The 23,194-nt window shown below is 39.6% G+C and overlaps 1 protein-coding gene across 8 annotated transcripts in view; it reads right to left on the bottom strand.

Annotated features, from left to right (window-relative positions):
• NFIA (nuclear factor I A) overlaps positions 1-23,194 on the bottom strand; it is a 417,920-nt gene that overhangs the window by 143,839 nt on the left and 250,887 nt on the right. For 7 of the 8 annotated variants that reach the window (XM_067726354.1, XM_067726349.1, XM_067726350.1 and 4 more), the window contains exon 4: positions 11,685-11,759. The exons of the other annotated variant lie outside the window; for it this stretch is intronic. In XM_067726354.1, the coding sequence (XP_067582455.1) occupies positions 11,685-11,759 (75 nt within the window). The remainder of the gene's footprint in view (positions 1-11,684; positions 11,760-23,194) is intronic. 8 annotated transcript variants of the gene reach the window in all.

Here is a 23,194-nt window from a genome sequence, read left to right as displayed (position 1 = left end):
GCTCCAGTTGCTTGAGATCCATCAGTGGACAAGATACATAAAAACCCTTGCCCTCGTGGGGTTTACATTTTAAAGATTAACAGTCATAGCTGGTCTTTCCTCAAATTTGCATGGCAACTAAAGAAGATGGAATATTGGCTAATAGGTATCCCCCCAAAAAGAGTATCAGGATTTAGTACTGGATTTCCAACTTGTAAAATAACTATTAAAAAAAAAAAGAGAGAGGTTTATTTCTCTCTGGATTACATACTCTAATGTACTGACTGAGACTTTGGGAACTTGTACTTTAAGACTGGGGGGGAAAACGTCCAACAACAGCACACAGTTCTACGGGCCCAGCACAATTTAGTGTTGTTTTGCATTCTAGCGGCACAGATCTTGTTAAGAAAGTCCATGTCACTGGCACAAAAGGAGTGAACATGGGAAAATACTTGTTCTTCTTTCTATCAAAGGCACAGTTGTAAACGCACAATGCTATGAAAACTCAAGCAAATCTGGAATCATCGTTAAAGGGAATTAACTTGGAAAGTAATTTGTGGCAAGAAAATTCAACTCCTTTGTTATCTTCCTTTTACCGTAATATGCTTCCTGAACACTGCTTATGAGAGAGGGCTCTTAGAAAGAAAAAAGTAAGTATAGTAAAATTAACTCATTTTATCAATTTGTGCTCTCGGCCAGAGTTTCCTGACTGTGGCTTCGAAGGGCTGTAAAACTGATGAATTTGCATGGAAAAAGAAACCAGTGTAAGTAATTTGTATAAGAGGGAACACGGACATAGACTGCTATAATTCAGACACCCTGCAGATAGCAGACTGCTGCAGTGTGAGCAGTTATGGATTAGAAAAATGACCACACGGCAGTCAGTCTGACTTGAATGCAAATCGATCATAAAGGTACTTTCTCTGCAGCTTCTACGCCACGGTCTTCAGCAACTCCTTTGCCAAGCAGATTTCTAGTCTGTAAACCGTGTGCTGATCTCCTTTCCCCACTCTTCCATTCTGAAAGCTCTGACCCAATGCAGGCTTGGAGTATGTTTTTCCAGAATGGAACATAAAAGAAAGGCACTGAACCAAAGCAAGGGTTTCCCTCTAGGTGAAAATGAACTTCCCTGCTATTATAAGATTGAAGCAATGTTTCATTATGAAATGTGGCATTAGGTGCCAAAAGCAGCGAACACAGAGCACTGTTTCCACACATTCACGTTTTGAGGACACAGGGTAAGGATTATGTAAATTTGTGGTGGCAAAGAAGGTAAATAGAGGAATTTTTATTTCTAAAACAATAATTTCCTTTTACGAAAATGGGAACCATTCACTGATACCCTCTTCCTCCCCACTATGAGCCATGAAGATGGTTTATCTTTGATAGATAATTACTGTGAGTTCAATTTGTAAATAAAGCGTATTCAGGCACTTTATCGCCATAAAGTCCAGTCCTGGATCTCAGTAAACTTACATATCTACTCTACAAAGGAAAGAACTGTCTCCTACTTATTTCGGTATTCTCAGCACACAGTGAAGGATGCTTCATATACTCACATGCAACAAATGTTTACTGAGTTGAACTAAAATTATAAGAGCTTGTTAATGAAAGATGGTGAAGAACTAGTACTTACCGAGTATTTATTAAGAGGCAGGCAATGGGATAGGTGTTTTACCTGAATTATCTCATTTCATCCTTGCATGGGGACATGGAATATGCACTTGTATTCTTCTCATTTAGAAGTGAAAAGGGAGCTATGAGGTTAAGTAACGTGATCAAGATCACACGGCTAAACATGTGACAGAGCAGGGATTTGAATCCAGATATCTCTAGATACCTGCCCAAAGAAACAGAGGGGAAACCCACATTTCTTGTCTCCTTGTTCTTCCTTCACCATTGGTTACCGGGGAGATGAATTCAGTAAGATTTAAATAGAGAAATATTTATCACCTACCACTTAACTGGCAAAACAAATATCTCCTCTTCCTCCTTCCTTCTTTGTTTTTACAGGTCTTTAGAGTGGCAGGCAGTGCTTCACTGGGTGAAGGGCCTGACACCTGGTCCTGCAGAGCAACCCACAGCGGGGTGAGCGATGCTGACAGATCTCTTGCATTAGTGGCTTCTGCCTTTGGGACTGAAATTGATTTTCTGCATTTTAGAGTATCATCTCTTCTTAGCTTTTTGGTTGAGGTCAAATGTGGTACCCGCTTAGTATATGATATAGCTTCAGCCATGGGATTAAGTCTTCTCTGACAGGGAATAGATATGATAGCCTAAGAGGTCTTTTCACCACAATGATCTATAAACCAAGGATGGGCTTCTAAACATAAGCCCCTTAACCAAGAGTGCACTGGGACTATCTGACCATTAGCAATTAGGAAACCAAACTATGTCAACAGAGTCCCATCTCAACAACCTACAAATCCAGCTGTCTGCAATACTTCTCAATATTTTCACCAAGAACTGTTTAATTTTTTCTCTCCTCCATCTCTTGAAAAATTCTGGGTGCTAATATGTCCTCACACCAGTCACATACTGGATTAACTCAGTTTCCAGTATTTGACCTAGTATGTGGCTTTTCTGAGTGTGAACCCCCTCAATCTCATCCTAGACATGCCTATAGGGTCATCAGCAACAGTCTTTGTAATCATTAAGAGTTATAGTGAGGGGCTTCCCTGGTGGCGCAGTGGTTGCGAGTCTGCCTGCCGATGCAGGGAACACGGGTTCGTGCCCTGGTCCGGGAAGATCCCACATGCCGCGGAGCGGCTGGTCCCATGAGCCATGGCCGCTGAGCCTGCGCGTCCGGAGCCTGTGCTCCGCAACGGGAGAGGTCGCAGCAGTGAGAGGCCCGCGTACCGCCAAAAAAAAAAAAAAAAAAAAAAGAGTTATAGTGAGGACAATATATTCCAGCCAAAATCTCAATAATATTTGCAGTCTTCTTGTGTCAGGCTTTTGGAAAGCCCCCAAATGCCTTTTAGTTCCCCAATGTTACCTATTGGATATGAATATCTGCTCTTTAACAACTGAGGCTTATGAGTGCATAAATGAAGATTTACTAAAAACCCACTGGCAGTAATGACCTCCAGCATACTGGAATTTTTACATCCATAATGTAAGAGAAAGCAAAATTTTCAAATACTATAGAACCAAATACTTCGAAAAACTCTGATAAAAATAACCATGGTGTGGCTGGCCACTTAAAAAGTTGTCAACGTGTCAATGTTAGACCGAGAATTTTTAAACATCTTGTTATCCATTCTATACCCTGGAAGAGAAATTCCAAGAATAATGCAGAAACATAGGCTTTGGCTGAAAACGTGTGGAATAAGAAGTTTCTGGCTTCCTAAAGCAGATGAATTAGATCTAGTATTGGCATGCTCTTTTTCTATTGGAATTACTAACTCTGAAAGGGTCACTAGAATGGTCCTTGCAATAAATTGATTTTTAGAACATGAATTCTAAAATCAGTCCTTCTTAATTTATACACACACACACACACTCAGCACATATAGACACACACACACATTTTTTTTTTTTTTTTTTTTTTTTTGCGGTACGCGGGCCTCTCACTGTTGTGGCCTCTTCCGTTGCAGAGCACAGGCTCCGGATGCGCACGCTCAGCGGCCATGGCTGACGGGCCTAGCCGCTCCGCAGCATGTGGGATCTTCCCAGACCGGGGCACGAACCCGTGTCCCCTGCATCGGCAGGCGGACTCCCAACCACTGCGCCACCAGGGAAGCCCCCCACACACATTTTTAATAAATTTGCTGATAGTGTGGTCAACTCAAGGATCTGCTGAGTGAAAGATCGAGGACAGAGGCTTTGTTCAATAATAATCATAGTAGTTACCATTGTTGAGCATCTACTATGTGCTAGACTCTTGACATTTTCTCACTTCATCCTTGAAACACTCCTGAAAGGTGTTTTTTTTTTTTTCTTTTTTTAAACATCTTTATTGGAGTATAGTTGCTCTACAATGGTGTGTTAGTTTCTGCTTTATAACAGAGTGAATCAGCCATACATATACACATTATCTCCTTATCTCCTCCCTCTTGCGTCTCCCTCCCGCCCTCCCTATCCCATCCCTCTAAGTGGTCACAAAGCACCGAACTGATCTTCCTGTGCTATGGGGCTGCTTCCCACTAGCTATCGATTCTGAAATCGATATTTCCAGCACTCAGACTTAGATCCAGCACACAACTGGTACTTAATAAATCTTTGCTGATTGAATAAATGATGGTTACCTATCAGGAGAACACATCTGAGAGGGGTTAAATGTTGCCCAAAGTCACTTGGTAAGGCCAGATCCCCAAATCTGTTATCCTGGACTATTTTATGATACCATTACGCCATCTTGCATATAGATTTTATAAATTATCCAAAGAAAAAATTACCTAGAAAAGATGAGAAATAGACAAATATATGAAAAGAGATCGTGATAACAAAATAGTATGTACATCAAGGTGTTATGTGTTTTGCTTCTCCCTGAGTCAAACCTTTACAATAAAAATGTTCATAGTCTGGTAAATTTAGTAGGAGCTTCAGCTAAGAAAAGAAAACAAGAGGCCCTCTAAATCTTGCTATGAGAACTCACTGCCAGCTCTAACCAGGAAGCCTGTGGGGGTACGAGTGTAACAGAAAGGACAAGACCTTCATGCACAGCATTGGCTGATGGGTCTGCTGATGTCATAAGCTTGTTCTTATCATAGCTCTAATTTCAGCCGACATGGTGGTCATAACACGGCTGACAGAGCCCACACCAAACACAAGGTATATGCACATTTCAATTTGTAGGTAAGGGTGGGAACACCTTCTACTTTACGTGGCTCTTTCTCTAGTGGGTGAGGAGAGTGGGACAGAAAAAAATATCATGTTTGGCCGCACATACTGTGAGCCGGGATTCAGAAGAAAGAGTAGTTGACGAAAATTTCTGCTACTGCCAGTTCATTTCATTTGTTGCCAGCTTTACTGTCCAAATATTCACCCCAAATATGTCAAGAAAATTAAAAGAAAAAAAATGATACAACAAAACATCCTTTTGAAGTAATTCAATTTCAGTATTTATTTTGAAAATTTATTGAATTATAGTAGAGGAAACCCACTAAATTAAGCCAGCCAGACTGGTATTTTTCTTCCTAAGAGTATGGCAATATTTATTATTTTACCTCTCCATGAGGGGTTGATTAAAACTAGAAAATAAAACATTTGCAATGTCATAATATATTCAGAATAAGGTGGCTAAGACAGGCAAATGAAAAAATATATAGGGCCAATCAGTATTTTCTATTCCACAATGTAACAGATTTTCTTGAAAAACTGCATTCTGGAGATAGGCATTATGATTTTTTTAAAGGGACTCCTACTCTTTTGTCTGCTGCACACGATACCCTTACTCTGGAAGAGGTGCCATTGACTTCTACAGATAGAAAATGTGTGATGTTCATTTTAAAATTACTAGTAGAGCCTGCTATTGACCATCTAATTATGCCGAGTTCCATTTATAAACATAGCTAACCACTAAGTTTATGGAGACTTTTTGTGCTGCTTTAATAGGATATTGATCGAGAGCATAGTTTGAGTGGACTGCCATTGAATTGTATAATAGCAAACAAGAGGCAAGGTCACAGCCACTGTTCATGCTAGGGCTGCAGTGTATTTTTTATTATAATCTTTTTGTTTCTTCCTTTAATGCTCAAGCCCAAATGGTTTCTTTCGAAAGGAGAGCTTGCGTAAGAATATAACCTTATTTTTAAAAATAATTTCCAGTGCCATGATCAAAGGTGAACCAACAGGCCACCTATTCAGAAAAGAAAGTTTCAAATCTATTCCACAACAGAGACCTAAAATCTGGCAAATAAACAGCATCCCAAAGGACTGGGACATCCGGAATCCCTTATCCTACACCAGTTTCCTCATGAGTCCTTCTCTGCAGGAACGTTTCGTAATTTTCAAGTTTGGGCTTGTCCCTACCAAAGACCTTCGTTTCCTTATTGCACCGTGGAGCTGAGTTAATTCTGTTGTAGTAGCGCCATCACGGCAGGTTAGACTATTGACAATAGTTCCTACTAAATTGCCGGTCAGAAAATCCAAGGGTGTGGATGTGGGCCCCCAGAGACACACAAAGGACCTAGAGACTTCAGAGAGAATTTTACAAATGAACTGCAATCTGGATCTTCATGACAATTCTCGTGTGAGAATCCAGAAAGAGTGCACATTTCTAAGGCAGAAAACAGCCACTAGGGTGCCACCTCATGCCAGGCTGAGGCATATGCCTTGCTCCATTCACTCCCACTCTCCATTGACAAACAACTCGGGAATCCTGTAGCCACCCAGCAGCCTAGCTTTGTGGCAGAGCCAGGACGATTCAGCTGCTGGATTTTAATAGATTCTGCAGCAATGCAACAGGAACCCAAAATCAGTCTGGGTAACTGAGAGTGGTTTTCACACCCAAAGACTCTAAGGCTGGCCACAGTGTGCTGAGAACCCTGGCTTTTCAAAATTCCAGGGCCATGAAATCATACCCAGCCACGAAGTTTACTTAACCCTTGCAGCCAGCTCGGGTGTACAAACCACTGCTAGAAAATTAGAACCCGTCAGGCCAGAGTCACAATGGCCTGTGTGTATTTGCGGTTTTCCTCTTTCCCAGTGAAGTATTTAAGGTTTCAGAGTCACTCCACCAACTTCAAATAAAAGAGTCAGCACTTTAGAAGGATATGGGCAGAAGTAGTGGATTTTTTCGGGAGGATTTTCTGGGTGCATACCAGGAAGGATATTTGACAGCCTCAAAAGCACACACTTTGAGGAAAACACTGGTGCAAAATAAACAAGAGAGGGTGCTGACAGAGAGCTATCTAAGCAGCATCAATTTAGCCACCAGTAGAGTGGGCTCTCTTTGTAGCAACTTCATGGGAAAGAGACCCATCTGAAAATGCTTCTAGAAGGCTTTGTTTTAAAATGCAGCATCATGTAAGAGCCATTTCAACAGATGGTTCCTGTCTCTTTCCTCACAGTCTTATGCTAAAACAACTTTAATGATTCTGAACCTCATCGTTAGCACTTATAAACCCCCTCCCCCAGAGCAGAGAAGACTTCTCTCTCTCTCTGGCAACGTGTCTAGTGGTCTGTATGTCGCCCTCCCTCCCCCGGAACAAAGTAATAAATAACTAGAACTACTTTCAGATGGTCCTAGCACATGGGGGAAAAGGTAGGAGGAGAATGAATATACATTTACTTTTATGCTACAGTACTCTCTTTGCTGCTAAGAGAAACAGAACTCTCCTTTCTTGCCTTTCACAGAGCCTGGATGATGCAAAAAATTAAAAGGTAGGCAGGCAGAAGGTAAGGGTAAGAGGGGAATTGGTGGGAGACCGCAGCAGGAGGCCCTGATTCCAACAGCCCCGGGCATCTGAGGAGGATGATTTCATGTCAAGCAACCTTGTCGCCTGACCCTTCACCTCTGAATGTGCAAGGCTAAGCCAGTAGCTTTCTCTTGAGTTTCTCGGCCATGGCCACCCTGTAGTAACACGATTATAATCAACAAACTTAGCACAGTTATTTCAGTGAATCCTCATGAGGAAATACTGAAATAGCATCTCCCTCCTCTATTAAATTTGAAAGGAGGAAAACTAAAAACAGAAACGAACGGGAAACCTCGGGAATGTCAATATTTGTATTAGCAGATTTAAAAACTGAATTCGAAAGATCCAGAAAGAGGGAAAATTTTCAAGCTGAGGCCACCATTAGTGTGAAATTTCTGGGCCACGTATGTGGTCCCAGGTGTGACTGGGGGGACTGGGTGGGGCTGGGACAGACAGGAGGAAGTTAAGAAGAAATGGGCAGCACAGTGGAAGAAATTCTAAGACACTGAGGCCATTAGAAACATCCAGGTGAGAGGCTAAACTATGAGAAAGAGTAAAAAGATCACTTGTTGGGGGAGTGGGAAAAAGAGTAGTAGGAGCGCACGTGATTTGTAAGGAAGTGAGACTATTCCGTATGGTACTGTAATAGTGTAATAATATGATACTGTAATAGCCTATTCCGTATGATACTGTAAAACATTTGTCAAAACACATAGAATGTACAACACAAAGGATGAACCCTAATGTAAACTACAGACTTGAGTTAATAGTAATGTATCAATATCAGCTCACCAATTATAATAAATGTACCACACTGACAAAAGATGTTAATCATAGAGGAAACTGGGGAGGAAGCGATATTGAGAGTCTATTCATTAAAAAAAATCAAACCTGAAAACAAATCCAGGAAAAAAATTGTAATTGAGTATTTTACTTGTTTTGGTTTACCTGAAAATCATGTAAACGTTTTGTTTGATGCACATATTAACAATTGAAAAGTTTATCAACTCTCATAAGAAATGATAATTTAATAAAAGCACAGAATCTTTGGATCGTTTAGTTCTATAATGCAGTTATAGGAGAGGTCATGACAAAAATGTCTACAGGCAGCTAGCTGAGTACAGTAGAGTGAAAAGAGCAAGTTTCTTAACTTTGAGCATCACCGACTCCTTCATCTATAAAAAGGGACAATAACAGCAACCATGGGAGGACTGAATGGTGCCTAGCACAGTGCCTGGTACTTGGTGTCTGCTTGATAAATGCTGGCTACTGTAATTTTTCATAGGTTACATTATGCTCCTACCAGGGCTAACGTCATGCATTTAATCAACTTACATGCCAGTTAGCTTATTTCTATCTCAAGGTTACAGAACGCACCCCAGCCCCACTTATCTGGAAAAAGTGTCCACTGCACCTCTAGAATGGATGCTTAGCTCTTCTAATGTGGGGAGGTGGGCAGTGCCGTAAGGAATGGTTAAGGATTTTGACTCCATCATACGGTCTGAGTGTTACATCTTTCAGAAAGGTGTGTGGGTGAGGAAACACGAGCTGGGGGACCCTTCCCTCATCAGCCAAGGCAATCTCGAGACACAGACCCTGAACAAACCTGGATTAAAGATCTGCAGGAGGGAGGGGGCTCTGGATGGCAGTTTGGCCAGAAGCCATGGTTGAGCTGACGCAGCCCAGTCCCACTCTTGCCAAACAGTTGCAGTCAGCATGAGGGCATGTGTGAGTGAGTCCTAGAGCCATTACACAGCAGTGTACAGAATCGAAAAGCATTCAAGGGCCGAAGGATGCTCGCTATGCCAGGCATCAGCAACACAGCCCTCTAAACAGGGACAGGAAACAAACCAGGTCCCTCTGTAGATTCAGTGTGTGGCCCGGCCATACCCCCTGGCAATCTCGAAGGCAGGTTGAGAATTCCCTTGGCAACCACGTGTGGTAGACTGAATGGAAATCTAGTCAAGTTTGGAACTGATAAGGCTTGGGATATAAGACCTTAAAGGGACACAGAGACAGTGGAAGAAGGATGAGATCCTGGGGATGGTTCTGAGCAGTGAAGGCCTTCACATACAAACCCCCAGGCCTCAGGACACTGACGGTAATGAAGACTAAATGTACGTATTACAGCAGCAAGGGTAGAATTAAAAAGGTCTTGTGCACCAATCTTAAAAGGGTTTTCTTTTCACTCATTAAGACTATGATTAGATCCCAGTAAGGGCTCTATGAATGAATATATGCCCCAGTAATGCCATGAGGACAGTTATACTCTAATACATATACTCTATATTACTCTTATTATTAAAATTGCAAGAAAAATGTACGATGATGATCACCTTTTAAAGATCTTAAAAAAGTAAAAATATATACATACAAATGCATTTTTATTTGTCTACGGCAAATAACTGGGTCATCGGCTGTGCTAGGGCAGTACGTATCCTCCAAGTTAACAAGGCAATCTTCTCTCCAGCTCGCTGGTTGGTACTCTAAGCACACTTCATCTTATGGCAACAACTTCGCCATTCCAAGTCATACCTCGCTGCTCATAATGCTTCGTTCTTTAGGGTTCTGACCCCTACACCAGCACATCCCAGCATTAACCAAGGGTTCCCGACTGTAGAACTCTAACACCCATGGTTACCTGCCTGCTGTTTTCCCTGTCTAGTCTCAGGTTGTAGATTTCTTCAAGTTCCTTTGGGCTAGTCTAAGAGTACAGATTGCAGTGCTATACAGACTTAGCTTAACTTTTTACCCACTTGTTTGACTTTGGAAAAATGACTTAACTAGACCCTCGATTTAACTCATTTGTAAAAATGAGAGTAATTTCTTAATCTCACATGTTTATTGCAAGGATTAATTTTATGTAACATACATGAAAGCCTAGCACAGTGCTTGGCGGATAGACTCTCCCTCCACCCTCAGATCCCCTGCCCACACCTTGTATCCCACTTTCTGGATTTTTAAGAAATAAGAACAGACAAGAACCTGAGCCTGTGAGATCAGGATGGCTGGGCTTGCTTGACCTGACATCTTGTCATGAGATTGACTTGCTTACTCGGTCAAGCTTGCAAGACTGTAATACAGTGAATGGAGGGTATGAACTTGAAATAAAAATATTTATTTTTACTCCACCTCATTCCACAAAGAATTTGATGCAGCTTGAAACCAATTTCAACAATGTAAATTTTATCCACCAGTGGTATTTTGAAGTTGAAGGGGGATAAAAAATAAAATTTTAGGGCTTCCCTGGTGGCGCAGTGGTTGGGAGTCCGCCTGCCGATGCAGGGGACACGGGTTCGTGCCCCGGTCCGGGAAGATCCCACATGCCGTGGAGTGCCTGGGCCTGTGAGCCATGGCCACTGAGCCTGCGTGTCTGGAGCCTGTGCTCCGCAACGGGAGAGGCCACAACAGTGACAGGCCCACATACCGCAAAATAAATAAATAAATAAATATAAATAAAATTTTAATATTTAGTATAATTTTCCTTGGTATTGGGACCTAGAACACCATAGTCATTGTAGATACACTTTTTTAATGTTAGCCAGAAACTTTTATTTTAATCCATTAAGCACAATAGGCACAATGCCTAAGGCCTATGATCTTTTCAAGGCCTGCAAAGTTGTTTGAAGTGTGATGAAAATTATTATTATTAGTTTTTTGAAGTATAATTGATGTATGACATTATGTTAGTTTCAGGGGTAATATAGGTAGGGTTTTAAATAAAAACAAAGATGTTTTTGTGGGTAATATAGGTATGGTTTTAAATAAAAACAAAGAGTGTGTGTGTGTGGGGGGGTGTGTGTGTTTACATGGGGTGGAGGGAGGGAGAGGGAGAATCCTATACTTTCTCCTTGGACTGTCTGGATTATGTCATAGCAAAAATACAATCAATGACCCTTTGATCAATGGAACAGGGTGGTGACAGGTACTCTTAATTCACTGTTGTTGGTGATTATTGACAAGCTGGTAATGATCATGCTGCACGGTGTCACTCATGCTAAGGGCATTAGCATTCTTTAAAGGTCAAAAACAAATTCTTTTAAAACTCAGAATTTCTTAGAAATCCAGGAAGCCTCAATTTTTTTAAAACAGGTTCACACTATAGACTAGGGACTATGTGAGACACTCAGGATTTCAGTTCTTTCCCTGTGTCTCACATTAAAATGATATTAATTTTTCCTGACTTAAATTCTTGGCTGTCAAACAAACTACGTGGCAAAATTCTTCCAGTGGGAGTATGAAAAGGAGATTCTGAAAGGTATTTATGTCTTTAGGAGGCCTAGGCAAAAGGTAAGCACAAACCCAAGGCAAATCTGTACCAAATCAAAGCAAAATTATACTTACTCTGTGACACTCTTACTAGCTCAGTCACACTAAAAACCCCTGATGTGACAAAACTGTCCTGGAAGCCCAAATGTCCTGGGGAAACAAAAACAAAAGAAGCGAAGTGTCATAAATAGAAGACATCTGACAAGAGAATTTCAAATATTAGTTTCATTGTGATCAAAAAATGTGAAGTGTAATTTCATATTCTGCTCTAGTTAGAGTCACGTAGGAGGGTAGAGTCATTTAGTTACGTAGATGGTTTTTTGGTTTGAATCTTTGAATCTGGAGCTTATGGAAAGCTACGACACAACAACTGGGTGATTTTTGAAATGGTTAAAAAAAAAAGTTCAACAGGAAATCTGAAACAAAAGACGATTTAAAATAAATGGTTACCTTGGCTGACCTCTGAGACCTTCACAACCGGGATGAAAACAGCCTACCTAAGAATCAGCTAGGATAGCTAAATTCCCTAACAGTTTTTAAACATTGTTCTCTAAAGAAACACCTGATCGGGATTAGCTATCCATTCCTTCAAACCAAACAAGATTTAAAGATGTTCCCCCTTCATTTCTACAGGCACCATAGCGTGAATCCTTAAGAAGTCAGACTGCAAAAGACAAGCCCCAACCCTTGAAACATAAACACAAATTCTTCTGAGCACAAATAAAACTTTATATTTGTTTTGAGACAAGAGTTTTTTGTGGAGGGGTGGGTTGAACCTTATTTTTTGAGAAAAGATAATAAATTAATTGTTCAAAATGACTTACTCTTTGATTTCTGTATCTGCTTTATTTTTGCTGGATATAATTTCCTTTAAGATATCTGATATTACATCTAATTGTCAACTGCTTATTTATTTTTATGGTATATACAGGAACATATTTATAAATGGCAAGGAATACATAATTTATGAATGTCATTTCCCTCTCTGCCTCCAAAGTCTTCTGATTCTGAGTCTCACAGGTAGCATCTAGTTGAGGGATCTGTTTATAGGGCTAGTGTAATCTGCTTTAAAATTAGGGTCAAGGAAAAGTAGTGGGCTGAAGGGATTTTTTTTTAAAATAAGTGTTCTTTGAAATAAGAAACATACTTTTAAGAAACGCAATGTAAGAAATAGGACTAGTCTGAATGTACAACAAACAATCAATAAATAAGGTTTATGTTATTGATAAAAGCAAGATTTCACCCACTACTAAAAGGAAGCAAGTTTACCTGTGGCATAGTTTATGCACCAATAAATTTGTTAAATATCATGCACATAAACACATGCAAAAAAAATCACCATGCTTTGTAGAATTATAAAGGGACCTACAAATTATTCTTTTTCTTTTGGTTACATTGGACTTTTGCATAAGAAACATGTTTTGGCTGAGAATTAAAAGACAATTTTCAGTCAATTTTGATATCAAACATACAATCTATGATATTTTAGATGAAGCGGCTCTAATTTTTAGAATATACAATAATCATAACTTGCTTTTTTAAAATAAAATGGCACGATGTGTGGTGACGGATGTTAACTGGACTTTATTGGGCTGATCATTTCGCAGTACATACAAATTGAATCACTGTGTTGTACACTTGAAACTCATAGAATGTTTATGCCAATTATATCTTAATAAAAAAAAGAAAAACAGAATCATGTATATATACCACAATTTTTTAAAAAGGCAAAATTCATTTGAAGAAGGGCCTAAGAAATTTCACCTCTTAAAACAACCCACACCCAGGTATTTAGTTGACTTCTACTTGGTAAGTGCCTGAGGTGTTGTCTCTTGGGTTAAAAGAACTGAGAAGTAAAAATAAATAAATAAATAAACAAGCAAATAAATAAATAAATATTTCTAACAAAGTCTTGGCAAAACAGCACAATATCTCTTTCTACTGTGACAATGTTAACATCACATTTACCCCACAGACCATAACAAAGGAAATCCAACCACAACGTACATTAAATTTGACTTAAGACCCATATAACAATAGCAAGGAAATTCAGAACTGAGTGGGAAAATCTGGGTTGATCTCCAGCTCTTGCTCATCTCTGTCTGCGTCACTTGCTTGCGGGCTGATACTTGTTTCAGTTCCAACCTGTGAAATTCCTTATTTTAAGGATGACTTAAAATGAATTTCTGAACAGAGTGAATGTGAACGTACTTTAATCCTGCCACCGGAAAAAGCAACCAATCTATTTTGAAAACTTAGTTTCGTTTAGCATAAGGACTTGGGAGGGGGAAACCTGAGTGTTCATCCATTCAAACCATCATCCTCTCCGGATTGTTCCTTTTCTTTTGTCCACCTCTTAAATACTGGTGTTCTCCAGCATCTGTACTCATCTCTCCTTATATATATATTCCCTATGTTATTTTCTTTATTTCCATGATATCAGCTACCAAGCCTGACTGTGATATTTGTGAAACTAGAAAAATGTTTGCTTGCTTCACCACTGTATTTAATACTTGGGACACAGCAGTTAGTAAGTACATATTTGTTGAATCAGTGCATGAATGAATCTATAGGCCAATGACTCTCAAATCTTTATCTTTTGCCAAGATCTCTCTCCTGGGCTCCAAACCCACAAATCAAAATGTTTATTAGATATTTCTATCCAGATAGCCCACGGGTATCCTCAGACCAAACATGTCCAAAGCCGAGTTCCTTTTCTTCTCTCCAAAAACCTGTTCTTACTCTTTTGAATTCCCTACTTCAATGAACCATCCACTGTTCACCTCATTTTCTGTTTGGTGTCATCCCTGAATCTCGCCTCTTACAAACACTCATGTCCAACCAATCTCCACTGATTCCATTTCATACTGTTTCTTCACTCCATGTATATCTCCATCTCTCCCTTCCAACTGTGGCCCTGGCTCTTCCTACTTCTCACCAGCATGATAGGACAATCTCCTACATTCTCTGTCATCAGTCTTGGCTTCTCCTCTCATCTGCTCCCCACTCTGCAGCCAGAGCTGTCTCCCTGATGGGCAAATCTGATGATTTATTCAGAAAATACTTCTTGAGCACCTCCCGTGTGCCAGGCATTGGGCCAAGGGCTTGAGACACAGTCCCTACCTTCAGGAAATTTACAGTCTAGGATTAGACACAGCTGAAAATCTAAAACAAATGAATTATTTTTAAAATTATAAAGGGAATAAATAATATGAAGGAAACAAATAAGAAAAACTTTAGAAACAGTGGCCAGGGAAGGTCTCTCTTAAGAGCTGACATCTGAAAGATACTAAGGAGACAGCCCGGAAAAGAAGGAGGAAGAGCTCTTAAGGCAGAGGGACTGGCATGTTCAAAGGCCCTGAGGTAGAAAAGAACAAGGTGTTGAGGAATCTGAGATAAACGCAATGTGTTCAGAGCTCACTGTCCTGTCAGAAATCTTGCAAGAGCCCCACAGAGTGTTCAGGGTTTAGTACAAACTCCTTCACGTGGCGTACGACCTCCACACCCCCTCCGTTTTCCTCTTCAGGCTCATTTTCTATCTCTTGTCTTTCTCTTCCAGCCCTACCTCTTGGCCGAAAGGAATACATGCTCCTCCCTGCAATGCCTTGTCCTTCATACCCTTTGTTTGTCCACCTCCTACTTGTCCTTTAAATCTCAGCTTTGTTGTCATCTCTATCAAAAACCTTCCTGGTTACCCCCACTGCTGGCGAAGACTTCTTTTCTCTTTTCTCAATATTCTCCTGGTGTACTAAGCTCTAACCTAGGACTTAGCACACTGAATTGTAATTTCGTCTTTTTCTCACATTAGACTGTGAGCCCTCTGCGGGGAGAGAGTGCATCTTCTGCATCTCCAGCCCTTCAGGTCCTAACTCAGTGTCTGGTATGCAGTACGCACTCCAGACATGCCTCTGAATGAACACAACTCAAATTGGGTTCAATATGCTTTCTTTCCTTTTTTATAAAAACGTTAACAGAACTTCTTATTTCTGTCTCTTTTTCTCTCTCACCTCTAGCAATGAAATCAAGCCAACGTGCACCTAAAAACTATTAAAATAAACTATCAAAATAGTTCCTCCCAACTAAACAGGACAAGGACAGGATGGGCAAACCACTTAGACAAAGCTTCCAATCGAGATGGTGCTATCAGTTTCCCTGATGAGAAATGTCTGGGGTTGTCCTAGTGTTGTGATTATGGTTAATATTTTTGGGAGACCAAATAAAAACACAGATAAAGGGCAGCGTTATATAATGGACATAAGGGGCGGATCTAGTCCCACACTAAAGCTAGGATTTTGTGTCACCCTGAAAGTCACTGCAAAAATAACAATTGGATCCTCCTTTCCCTTCCAGCAACCTGCCTCCTAAAGCCATTTTAATAGAATATGTGTAATTTAGAAGATGAAATATATGTCAAGGTACAATAACCAGAAAAATAACAATAAAGAGTAGAATTACTTCACAAACTCTGAAGCCACCATCCCTTTACAGTATCATGAGATTATCAGATTGCCTTGACTATTTCATGTTTATAATAAGTCCCCAAGGAAAGGCCAGTGTAAACACTCCATGTAACTTTAAATGACTATGAAACTGGTTTTGTTCCTTCACCAATTATTTGGAAACCCAGTGATGAACTCTAGAAGAAGATAGCAACGAGAAATGAAACCTGAGAAATGATGGAAAAAATGACACAGCTAGCGTAATTACTAAGCAAACCTGAGCAGATTAGTATTTCGTTCTTACTAACACAAACCAAATCACAAAAATGACTTTCAGGGAAATAACACCCATCTTGATGTTCTACTTTATTGCAAGATGAGAGAAAAACAGAAAAGGCAATAAAAAGGCAAATTCAAGTACGTAATTCAGAATTCAGACGTTAGCATTAAAAGATCTTCAGATAGAAAGCTGATTAAACATTCCCAAAAGGTCCCAAGATTTATGTTTTGAATAGGGCCTCTCAGAAATGAATGCAAAACATATACTTTCGTTAAGTATGTCTCAGGTGAAAAGCCAGACTGCCCACTGATCTGACTCTCTCCAATTCTGAACTACTGTTCAGGAGTAATTGCATAGGACATTGAAATAAGGAGCAGATTCTTTCTCATTTTAGATAAAATGGCTAAAATAGTTCCCTCACTGAAGTCTTGTTCAATGAATTTCCAATTACAGTACAGGTTTCAATACCTGGAGTCAGTCACACTCACAGTGGGGAGAGATTAGGCTTTCCAGAGAGGCAGAAATATAAAAAGCTAAATTCTGTTATGGGTGGTTAGGAGAAGCATCTCTCTTTACCTTGATGATATCAGCAGTTATTATGGAAAATGCCATTATATGGGAACCAAATCTTATCTCATGAAGGGACTGCACATCTATCTACCTCTTAAAGGAAAAAAAGTTCGATTTGCAGAGACACAGGTAACCTTGCAGAACCTTCACATGTTGGGGAAGGAACAGACAAACCATCTGGAGGGCTGGTCTTTAAAGAAAGTTGAAATGCCCATGAAACAGAGTTAATGTATCTGAGGAGGAAAGTTTATACATGAGGTGGTATGTTTGTTTGTCCTGTTGGAAGAGCAAAAGCTCTCAGCTCTAAATTATCAACCTCATCTGGCCAGTAGATGTAGGCCAACTGCAGTTCACAGGTCATTTCACCACAAAGAATGTACAGCCTGCCTTCCGTATAGGGGGTTCAGAATCTGTGGATACTGAGGGCCAACTGTGCCATTTTACACAAGGAACTTGAGCATCTGAGCATTCTGGTATCCACGACGGTCCTGGAACCAACATCCACGCATATGGAGGGACGAGTGTATCTCTAGTCTGTTCTCCCACGGTAAACATGGTCCCGTCACTGGTAAGCCAGGCCAATGTCTGGGACTTTTCATGCTTGGGTCTGGGCTCCTCAAAGAGAAAAGAGCTCCCTCAATGTCAGGCCATCTACATTCCATAAGTACTTGGGACTGTCTGTGACATGAAGACCCTGAGCTAAATCCCAAAGACATTGCTCTCACAGAACTCACGTTCTCCTGCTCCTAAAGAAAAGTTGACCTCATCAACTGTTCCTCCCTGGAATTTTCATTCCTCCTTCGGTGAACTCCCCATTGGCTTATGAGCCGCGTGAAGCGAGGGAACGTGGCTCCTTCCTCTTCCCCGTCCCCCCAGTTCAGTCCATACTTAGCAGCTGTGCTCAATCAATACTGTTGAGTAGACCTTCAGCTTGACGTGCCTTCTGTCATAGGCTCTTTCTCTTTATTTGACAGTGATTTGTTTTCCTGTTGCCCTTCAGCACTCCTACAACAAACCAGGTGAGAGCAGGCTGTGTCTCCTGATCTGATGATGCCCACAGGGCCCAGCACAATCTCTGCTTCTAGGTGTGTAATGAATATTGATTCAGTGATTCAGATGAGCGCCTTGAGATACCCTCATTTAGTAGCCCTTTAAAGCACAATGTAAATTATTTTAGCTTACGTCCAGTCACATTTTCCTTCTATACTTGTATTTTGGAGTATCTTAGAAAACAGGTTGTTGTTTTTTTTTAAGGTGGGGTGGAGGTATATTTCTACTGATCCATTAAGCCCGAATTTTAATAGTTTGGTCTGCAGACAAAGACAGAGCCCATGGGATGGGAAAGCAATAAGACAGAGGAAGCTGGGACTCTGAATGATGGTGTGAAGTGGAACACCCCTGCCAACTTAGCCTGTCATCTGGAACAATTACAAAAAGAAAAATAGATTTTAATGTACTTTAACCACGTATTTTTTTGGTCTCTGTTATAGCAGCCTAGTACTTAACCTAACCAACATAAGTGCCAGTCTTTCCCTTTTGAATTGAAAGTGCTACAAATTAGCAGCCCAAGGGCCAACTTCAGTCTGCAAACACATTTTGCTTGGCTAGCAGAGTACTAATTTTTTTTTTTTTTTTTTTTTTTGCATACAAAGGTTTTTAAACTGAGAGCGAGCTTACAAATATACCACACTCCCCAATACTCTTTATTGTATTTTATTTATTTAAGTGTTCTGTAAGGCCCTTTTAGGCAAAGAAATTTGTGACGCCAGCTAGGTATCTTTTCTCCACTTTAATCTACTAGCACAATAGGGAGAGAATGCATGGATGGCTGGTGTGTTTTGTCTGATAATAAAGCCATCAGTATTTCATGATTTCTTCGAGAGTTAAGTTTAGATTTCTTAGCTAGGTATTTAAAGCCCTTCAAAATCTGGCCTCTAATACACCTTCTCAGCATTTCAGGTAGTAGTTCCAATACCACCCAAATACATACTCTCTGTGTTGCAGCCAAGATGTCCCACCTGCTCTTCTCCAAATACTGATATGTTCCATCCTCCATATCAGGGTTCATATCAGCACTTCCCAAACCGTGCTATGTAGAATAGTCCCCCAAAATGCTCTACCACAAACGAATTAAAAACAAAGACACAAATACATATTAAATAAAGATTTCCACAGTAAAATAAGTTCAGAAAACATTATCACACCCACCCTTGGAGAATGATGAGGAAAAATTACATATTAAAGCCTCTGAAAGTTCCTGCAATAAACAAACTTTCTTAATATCATTTAACTCACGATTTCCTAAATACTTTGACAAGGATACCATTTGTTTTTTGGCAAATGTTGTTCTGTTAATACACTATTCTGCTCCTTTTCCTATTTTCCCCATTTGGTTTATGTACCAATGTGCCAAGGGGAAAGCAGAATCTGAACTCTCTGAGCTTATTAATTAACACATTTAAGGCAAGGCTCAAGGATATTCCACGTCTTAACTTGCAATCACTTTAAAATATCTACATTAGGGAAATGGATCAAGCTGGTAACAGGTATTATAAAGTTAAGCTACCTAGCTGAAAAATTTTTCCATAGAACAACTCTAGGTAGCATTAATTTTCATCAAAACCATAGCTTTCATTTATTCAGTATTTACTACGTGTTTGGCACTCTGCTAAACACTTTAGTCATATTAGCTCTAATTCTTCCTGCAACTCTGTGTAGTTGGCAATATTCTGATTTTACAGAAAAGGAAGCTTAAGCTCAATGAGGTTGACTTGCCTAAGGTCACACAGCTAGTGGCAGAATTAGGATTAGAACACAGGTTTGTTATCTTTATATAATGAATTTTATTGCATTTTAATCCAACAAATATAATGCTAGAGACTTGATTATCCAATCTAGCCCAGAGGCCTTATCACATCTTTTTACCAATTCCTGCAGTTAATAAGGGAAGAGTAGTATTTCATTAAATTAAATTTCATGGTTCGACTTTACATAAAGAGGGTTTATGAATCTGAGTTACAAGTGATTAAGCATTTAATTAAAGGACTATGTCTAATAGATATCAAAACGCCTAAATAAAAAGTGAAAAAAGATTTTTACCTATTTGTATGTTTAGAAATACTGGATGCATGACATCACAGAATGAACTGGAAATGAAGGGATCTTAAAGATCATTAGTAATGGAGTAATCATTGTGTCATAAAGAATTTTAGACTAATAAAATAATGAGGTTTGGTTTTTAAAAAATAATTCATTAATATGTTTGCCTTCCTATAACTTCACCTCATTAGCCCCTGGAACAGGCAGAATAAATGTAATCTCCCTTCCATTTTGCTACCCTTCAAATATATGAAGACAGTCCCTGAGCCCCGCTCTCTCCCCCAGGCTAAACATTTTTCCTTTCATTCTTTTGTCATGTCAGCAAATTAATTTTCCCGTTGCCCCTAAACATTTAGAATTATACATATATTATACCTATAATAAGCAGAAATAGATATTTTGCAAGTGGACCCAGCTACAAATTAGCTTTGTACAAGAACAGAGAAACACTTGCTTTAGGGAATTTTTTTTCAAAGCACCGTAAAAAAAACAAATTTTTGCTTCATGTTAGAAAAAGTAAGTTCCAGTATATTAGCATAATAAGATTAGTATTTTATAAATATTTGAAAATTAATGTTTTGTTTTGTTTTTTGTGTGTGTGGTACGCGGGCCTCTCACTGTTGTGGCCTCTCCCGTTGCGGAGCACAGGCTCCGGATGCGCAGGCTCAGCAGCCGTGGCTCACGGGCCCAGCCGCTCCGCGGCATGTGGGATCTTCCCGGACCGGGGCACGAACCCGTGTCCCCTGCATCGGCAGGCGGACTCCCAACCACTGCGCCACCAGGGAAGCCCAATGTTGTTATTTTTAATGCATCATAAACTTAAAAGTATTTCATAATTAACCTGGTTTTGAACTAAAAGGGGTTTTTAAGCAACCTTATTGTTTCTATGTTCTGAATCAAAGTTTTCTCTAAACTTGGACAGTAACAACTGTTAATCTGCAAACAGATCAAGCTATTTGTAATAGCTTCAGTGTCTGCTTATAAACTCTTACATATACTAGAGAAAAAAAAAAGGAAATGCATTCTCTGAATACATCAGAAACTGATTATCTTAAATGAAACAGACATGAAACTGTATCACCCGAGGGCTACCCTGGTTTATGGATGTAAAACAGAAAAAAAAAAAAATTAATGCCCATCATTCTGTTCTTCCTTTTTAGGTTTAATTCTCATTGCTGTGAAAACATTCACAGAGAGCCCTCTTTGCTAAACCACCTGAGGACACATGCAATGACAAGGAAAGAAGATGACCAGGGGCCATGTGCTAATTTTAAGACACAACACTGATTTTGGTTCACCAAGGATGGAAAGAAAAATCATTGATGAACTGAAGCAATATATTTTAAAAGAATTCTTGCAATGACTTGTCCAAGACTACAAAAAGAAAAAAAAAATTACAAATAGGTAGGTCCCATTTTCTAAATATATAATAAAATTAGTTAATGTTTAGAACCACAAAATACAAAGAGCTTCCACCCTTTTTAAAGTCATTTTTTTGTGCAATTCCTACTCACCCAGCAATTACTTAGCTACTGATGCCATAATTCACAGCATTTATTAAATTATAGGATCTATATTATACATTTCTGCAGATACCACGGCATGCCACAAATTGTGCAGGCCACTAGACTTTGAAGTTCGCTGGCTCAGCACAAACACAAAGTGTTTTAGAAGTAGCAGAAAATTCTTTGTGAAATATAACAGAATGAATTAGACTGTTCAGGCCATGTCGTGTTAGCACAATGGGGGAACACTTTTAAGACTTTAAAGTCATGTAATACAATTCTAGCCTGGATTTTTCTTGTTAGAAAAAGTAGAATGGGAGTGATTGGAAGAGAAAAGGGCCAATATTTGACAACAGAAATCAGCATAACCTTTTAACTGCAGCAGCCATGGGTGACTGCCCTTTGACCTTGAAAGATTATGTGGGATTTCAATGACAACAGCTGGAAGTGAGCATGTGTGAATGGAGAACACAGATCTGAGGCCTGGTACAAAAGGCTGCACAATCTCTGCCCAGATCAGAGTGCTGATTAGAAATTGTTTCCTGGTCCTGGCTTAATAGAGTGTGATAATGAAAGTTTTTTTTTTTTTTTAATTCTTCCAGCAAGAAATCATTGGTAGATTTCTTCCATACCTACTCTCCCCCTTCAGCCCCTCAAATCTTCTGGGCTTCTATTTATAACAGCCCCATCTTTCTTAAGGACATAGTTAAAAACAAAACTTTGTTTCACAAGATACCTCTCACAGACAAAATTTCTTTAAGTTCCTGACTTCTTTTCCTGAGTTTTAAAATAACCTCTGGCATTTCACACAGGGTATCATTATTTTTTGTTTAAGGATCTGTCATACATACACACACACACACACACACACACACACACACACACCCACCCCACACATGCACACACAGACACAACTTAAATGAGAGTTCAGTGAAAGCAGGAACTGTATCTATCTCATCTTTTTAATTCCGCCATTTATACAGTGATTAGCATATGGTGGGTCCTCACTATATGTATGACAATGGAACACAGAAATGAAGTATTTATTCTTATCCATTTATTCTTTTTATTCTTCTTGGGATATAAAGGTAGGTTCCCACACAAACATTTAATAATATCACCTTTTTCTTCAACAATTTTTACATATAAATTAGCAGTTTTTTGTTACATCTTTAGGTATGTTTACTCAACAAGAATTTATGAAAAAGATGAGTTAATTACTTCCTTTCAAAGATAAGGTAACTTAACTTAGTAGATATAGAGATTTGACTGCTTGGTGAATGTGGTCATTTTGATCCATAAGACTCTCAATGAATGACATTCATTGAGCTGAAATGTACATAAACTGATGCAGGTGCAATCTCAAATTTCTATGCGGAATCCCCATACTTGCTGACATTGTTCTGAAACCACCCGAACGATGCCACATGATTACTGAAAGGACACTGAGTTATGACTCATTTATGTTGTTTTGGTTTTACCATACACTCTATCTTACCTTCCATTGCTCTGGATTTTGCTAATTTCTCTAGCTCTGGATTTTGCTAATGACTCTAGTTTCTACATCAAATGAGCAACTCCTTAGCTTCAGTAGAAGGGAGCCTTTCCTTTATGCAAATAATACCCTGACTTGGGCAAAAACCAACCTGGCTGTGCAGCGTGAGACAAGCAGAGGCTGGTGAAATTGACTTC

Source organism: Pseudorca crassidens, chromosome 2 (genome assembly GCF_039906515.1).
Source record: "Pseudorca crassidens isolate mPseCra1 chromosome 2, mPseCra1.hap1, whole genome shotgun sequence".
NCBI classification, from domain to species: Eukaryota; Metazoa; Chordata; class Mammalia; order Artiodactyla; family Delphinidae; genus Pseudorca; species Pseudorca crassidens.
The sequence above is the reverse complement of the archived record's forward strand: the minus strand, read 5'-3'. Positions and strand labels throughout refer to the sequence as shown.